Source organism: Lactuca serriola, chromosome 4 (genome assembly GCF_051521515.1).
Source record: "Lactuca serriola cultivar US96UC23 chromosome 4, Lser_US96UC23_V15, whole genome shotgun sequence".
Classification (NCBI taxonomy): domain Eukaryota; kingdom Viridiplantae; phylum Streptophyta; class Magnoliopsida; order Asterales; family Asteraceae; genus Lactuca; species Lactuca serriola.
This window is the reverse complement of record NC_136411.1, coordinates 924,541-930,574: the sequence shown is the minus strand read 5'-3', so window position 1 is coordinate 930,574 and position 6,034 is coordinate 924,541. Positions and strand designations below refer to the sequence as shown.

General features: G+C 28.3%; 1 protein-coding gene across 2 annotated transcripts; it reads right to left on the bottom strand.

Moving 5' to 3' along the window:
* Positions 1-3,547: 3,547 nt before the first annotated feature.
* On the bottom strand, positions 3,548-4,805 carry LOC145100867 (protein CURLY FLAG LEAF 1-like). Of its 2 annotated transcripts, XM_079037992.1 has the most exons (3): positions 4,639-4,805; positions 4,194-4,466; positions 3,548-4,014 (listed from the first exon to the last, which is right to left on the bottom strand). In XM_079037992.1, exons 2-3 carry the CDS (start codon positions 4,413-4,415, stop codon positions 3,685-3,687), a joined length of 552 nt encoding a protein of 183 aa, XP_078894118.1. In that variant the 5' UTR covers positions 4,416-4,466; positions 4,639-4,805; the 3' UTR covers positions 3,548-3,684. The 2 variants fall into 2 exon arrangements, with proteins under 2 accessions (XP_078894118.1, XP_078894117.1); XM_079037991.1 differs by lacking the exon at positions 4,639-4,805 and having other exon boundaries at positions 4,194-4,561.
* Between the last annotated feature and the right edge of the window lie 1,229 nt (positions 4,806-6,034).

The following is a 6,034-nucleotide window of genomic DNA, read 5'->3' as shown; positions in this document are numbered from 1 at the left end:
ATGTTAGCTATATACTTTAAGAATGTTTTTCGTGAATTACATCTTACAAACGAAGATCTGATTACAATATATGTTGATAATAAATATGATATTTTACTCTAAAATAATAATGTGTCACACAGTCGAAGCAAGCATATCAATATAGAGTATCATTCTATTTGAAAACATGTGAAATATAGAATGGTAGATATGGTGCATTGTAGCACTGAAAAACAGCTAACATACACTTTCAAACTTGAGTTACACAAACATGCAGCCGAACGATGCCTACGAAAATTGTGGTTATTTAGGTAAGATGTTTGCCACTGGCATTTGTAGGCCAACTTGGATGTCAACGGCATCCACGTCTATCGAACCGCTTAACGTTAACTTTTAAGTTTTACATAATCTTTAAGTTACTTCCAGGTTAAGTATGTTTCCTTAATTTATATGATGTATTGCAGTAGTATGTATGAGAAAAAAAAAATGAAGTTTTGTGAAATAAGTAAAATACAAAATTAGACTGGTAGTTCTTTTTTGAAAAATAAAGTTGTTTTTGTGTGCTTTATTTTGAAAAATAAATTTGTTCTTGTAGTGAGTGTTTTGGTTGATGTCTTTCTTTCATTAATTCCAATAGGGTATTATATGTCATAGGCATTGTTATAACTAGAAAGGTTACCCTCGCTACGCGGGGACCAGAAGCTTTCAATATTGTTTCCGAATCAATAAATATGACAGACGTAGAAAGTGCAATGATGAAAAGCCTGGAATTTGCCCCAAACCGTTTTTTCATGTTTTTATGAAAAAATGTAAAAGGTTTGACTGCAATGATCAGAAGTTTCAAAATGGTTAAAGAATTAAAGGGGTAGGAATTAGCAAATTTCTAGAAATGGGATCAAAGTTGTCAAACCGTTAAAGTTTTGTGACCAAACTTAAAATATTAAAAGGTTCCTAAAAAGTGTAAAAATATTGACTGCAAGGACTAAAAATGTCAAAATAGGTAAAGAATTAGGATCAAAGTGCAGGGACCATTCCTGCCAAAAAAATACCAAGTTTACTATTCCTAAACTTCATATATATATATATATATATATATATATATATATATATATATATATATATATATATATATATAGGGTTAGGTTATTTTGTTTTCACTATCTATTGTGTGCATGTATGACTGATTCTGGACCAATCATTTTAGTTATTTTAAGAAAGTAATTAATGCATATTACATGTTGAAGACATAATAGGTATTAATTACATCTTCAGCATTTAATAAGCATTAATTACTTTCTTAAAATAACTAAAATGATTGGTCCAGAATCAATCATACAGGCACACAATAGATAATGAAAACATTTGAACCTAACTATATATATATATATATATATATATATATATATATATATATATATATATATATATATTAATGGGATATCTCCAGAAAAGTCTCAATATTTTGGGCAAATTTTTAATAAAGTCCTAAATTTTATTTTTTGAATAAAAAAGTCCTGACTTTTTCACCTTTTGAATAGAAAAGCCCAAGAAACCGGCTAATTTATTCACTTTAGTCTTTTTTGACCTGTTCATCAGGTCATGAGACCAAATTGTTAAATTTTCAAAAATAAAGAGACTTTTTTGTAGATTTCGTCAAAATTTTTATATAATGTATAAACATATTTTTTACATATATATATATATATATATATATATATATATATATATATATATTTATAAGTATATATTTACATGTTTTTATGTATTTTAAATGTATAAACGTATTTTTTTACTTATTTATATGTATTTTAAACCATTTTACATATTTTTATGTGTTATTTTTATATATTATGTATCTATATGTATTATTATATATTTTTACGTATTTATGTATTTTTTTAAAGCTTTTTATATAGATGTTTATGTATTTTAAGTGTATAAACGTATTTTTTACGTATTTATATCTATTTTTAAGTATTTTACATATCTTTTATGTATTATTTATTTATATATTTTTTTAAAGTTTTTTTATATAGATGTTTTTGTATATTTATGCATTTTAAATGTATCAACGTATTGTTTTACGTATTTATATGTATTTTTGAAGTAGTTTACATATATTTTTTTGTGTGTTTTTATGTGTTTTTTATGTATTACGTATTTATATATATTTTTGCGTATTTATGTATTTTTCTAGTTTTCTTAAATAGATGCTTATGTATTTTTATGTATATTAAATGTTATAGTGTATTATTTTTACGTAAAAAATATATAAACACGTAAAAATAATACAATTAAACATTTAATATACATAAAAATACTTAAAAATTTATATAAGAAAACTAAACGAATACATAAATACGCAAAAATACATATAAATACATAATACATAAAAAAACATAAAAAATATGTAAAATAGTTAAAAAAAAAAAAAATACATGTAAATACGTAAAACAATACGTCTATACATTTAAAATACATAAATATACAAAAACATCTATATAAAACAATTAAAAGAATACATAAATACGTAATACATAAAGAAATATGTAAAATACTAAAAAATAGATGTAAATACGTAAAAAATACGTTTATACATTTAAAATACATAAACATATATATAAAAAGTTTAAAAAATACATAAATACGTAAAAATAAATAATACATATAAATACATAATAAATAAATAAAATTACACATAAAAATACATAAAAAAAAATATGTAAAATTGTTTAAAATACATATAAATAAGTAAAAAAATACATTTATACATTTAAAATACATAAAAATAAGTAAATATATACATATAAAAACATAATAAATACACAAATACGTAAAATTTGATATAGATATGTAAAAAAATATGTTTATACATTATATAAAAATTTTGACGAAATCTACAAAAATGTCCTGTTATTTTCGAAAAATTAACAATTTGGTCCCATGACCTGCTGAACAGGTCAAAAAGGGCTAAAGTGAAAAAATTAGCCGGTTTTTTAGGCTTTTTCAAAAGATGAAAAAGTCAGAAATTTTTTATTCAAAAAATAAACTTTAAGACTTTATTAAAAATTTGCCCAAAATATCAGAACTTTTCAAAAGATATATCATATATTAATAGGCATTGTTATAATTTATTTGGCATATGGATTGTTAGTTTAATATTTGTTTCATTAATTCCAATAGGTTATTATATGTCATAGGCATTGTTATAATTTATATGGCATATTGATTGTTAGTTTAATATTTGTTTCGTATCATATTAATAATTCATGTTTTTTTTTTTGTCATGTCTCCAAAATTAATAGCATATTTCTAAAAATAAATATCTTTTTTATCAAAATATTCATCATTATTAATTAAATTACAATAAAATTAAATACAACTACAATAAAATTAAATACAACAAAAGGATAAGACTGTCATTTTATTTAATAAAATTAATAATAATTAATATTTTTCTTAATTTGTGTGAAATCAAATAATTGTCAAGATTTAATCAATGTACGTTTTTCGGTCCCAATCATGTATGTAAATCTCTACAATAAATGAAACATGCACTGCAACAGAGTATACAACAATATTCCTCATAAATCCATGTCGTCAACGTATGACAGCCGTATTCATCTTTATTACCTTCTTTTTTTTATTAAAAGGAGAAGAAAGCAAAGAAGATTCAAAACGTACATAGACAAACAGGAAATCTAGCTACACATTATCAATGGATCGGTTAAAGTGAAGGAGCTTACCATTACATTTGGGACATTCCTCCACCTGTTTGGCTACCATGAAATACATGAAACAGCTCTTGCATCCGGCCACCACCAACACATTATTCTGATTGTGTTTATTTGATGATGAAACAGGCGAAGATGATTCCGACGAAGATCCTTCTTCGTCATACAAGCCTTCTTCTTCGTCCTGGTTTTCTTCGTCGTCATCATCATCATCATCGCTGTAAAACCCATGATCGGCCATCCGCGGGTCCTCTTTAGCTTTCATCCTCGTTTTCCAGTGTATGTAAAATACCTCTCCCGTCTATCTTGGCATCAATTAGACCATAAGTTTTTTTGTTATTGACAGGAAATACGGAGGGGTGGAATTGAAGGATGCAAGATCTGCGTCGAATTAAAAAGCTAGCTAGCTAGACGAAATAATTATATATTAACCGATCTAGGACGGAGTTGAGTGATTAACAAGGAAGAGAACTCGCGAACCTTGAGATCGAGACATTGTTCCCAATGGTAAGGCAGTGATCTGCTTGAATTGAGTTCCAAGGTGGCGTCGGAGGAAGAACTTGAGTGATGGTTGCTGATGGAAGAGGAAGAGGGAGATGAAGTCGCAAAGCCTGCTCCTCCGGCCGTGTTGGTGTCCAGGGAGCAGTTCTGGAGAGATGTTTGAAGCGATGCAGTGATTGCTGCCATGTTGGGCGGTGTCATTCTTGCAGCACCTCTCCTTCTCCTCCTCGTTCCTTTGACAGACTGATCTATCTATATTTATATATATGTAATAAGAAAACGAAATCCGTAGAAATGATAGAAATAACAAAACAGAAATGATTTGATATGCCGGTTGGTGCCATATATATATATATATATATATATATATATATATATATATATATATATATATATATATATATAAACAAGGTTTGACTATTACAAATGCATAGCCTTCATATTTTATGTAGCAATTGAAGAGGGTTTAGTGAAAACAGTGATAGGCAGAAGTGAAGGCAGGCATGGCATGGGGAGAAGAGAAAGAGGTGTTTGTGGAATCTGTCTTGGTCTTGTGGGGAATTGAATGGAAAAGAAAAGGAAAGGAATGGAAAGCTCAAAGCAAAGCAGGGGAATAAAAGAGTGGGAGGGAGTGTCCAAATGCATGTTGCAAACTTTTGTCTGACATAAAAACAATACCAGCTGACATCCAACTCACGTGACCGACCACCACATCCCCTACGCTTAAGCCTAGTCACCACTAATTTACTCGACTAGCTTTTCATCACTATTTTAGTATTCATTTCATTAAATAGTTATGGGTTAATTACAATTTATTGATCTATTTTAATAAAAAACTATATAAAAGGGGTCGCGTGTATGCACTAACCAAGAAGAATGATGGAGCGGGAGTAGGGATGAGCATATGGACCGGGGAACCGGCCGGAACCGGAACCCGATATAACCTGTCGGGCCGGGACCGGGACGTTATTTTTGTGGATTTTTAGAACCAGGAACCGGTAGGAACCGGAACCGATGTAACCGGAACCGGTAGAACCGGCAAAAACCGGAACCGTATGATGCTATTTTTCGAGGACCGGTTCCAACATTTGAAGACACGACAAGAACCGATAGGAACCGGGAACCGGTGGAACCGGAACCGGTAGAACCGTTGGGCCGGTTCGGTTCTTGATTTTGGCCGAAGCCGGTTCCCGATTTCGGTCCGGTTCCGGCCGGTTCGGTCCTTTTGCTCATCCTTAAGCGGGAGCATGCCTCCCCGGCCGTCAATTACAATATGTTTGATAAAAGATTTTTTTTATGGATCGGCTAAATAATAATCTCATTTTATCAAATAAATATTTTGTTTAGTTATTTAATTATTTTTATCGGTTGAAATTATATTTTATTAAAATATAATTATAAATAATTAATCATAGATTGACTTGTCGTTATTCATAAATTGACTTGTCGATATTCATGAATTATTGATTTGTTTGGAGGGAAATTCTCTAATTTATTGAACTTTTACTTTTCTACCATAATAAATGAAAATAATTTTGCCACATGTTACACTCTTATTCATTTTGTCACATGTCATTTTGTGGCTATTTTGAATTAACTTTTATTCCACATGTAATTTTGTGGTTTTTCTATTTTATTAAATTCCATATGATATTTAAATTTAATAATAAATGCATATAAATTTCATTAATAGACTTTCCTTATAATTTCAAAATTACTAAAATAAAATCTCATCAAATTGATTTGGTTATCTATCTAAATTATTTGTTTAAATTTAAAAGAGAAAAAAACACTTTAATTTTAATAATTCAATATTTTTT

Coding starts and splice junctions, on each gene's coding strand:
- LOC145100867 (XM_079037992.1), bottom strand. CDS start 4,415: ATGACACCGCCCAACATGGCAGCAATCACTGCATCGCTTCAAACATCT. Junction 4,015..4,193: donor AACAATGTCTCGATCTCAAG/GTTCGCGAGTTC, acceptor ATGCCAAGATAG/ACGGGAGAGGTATTTTACAT.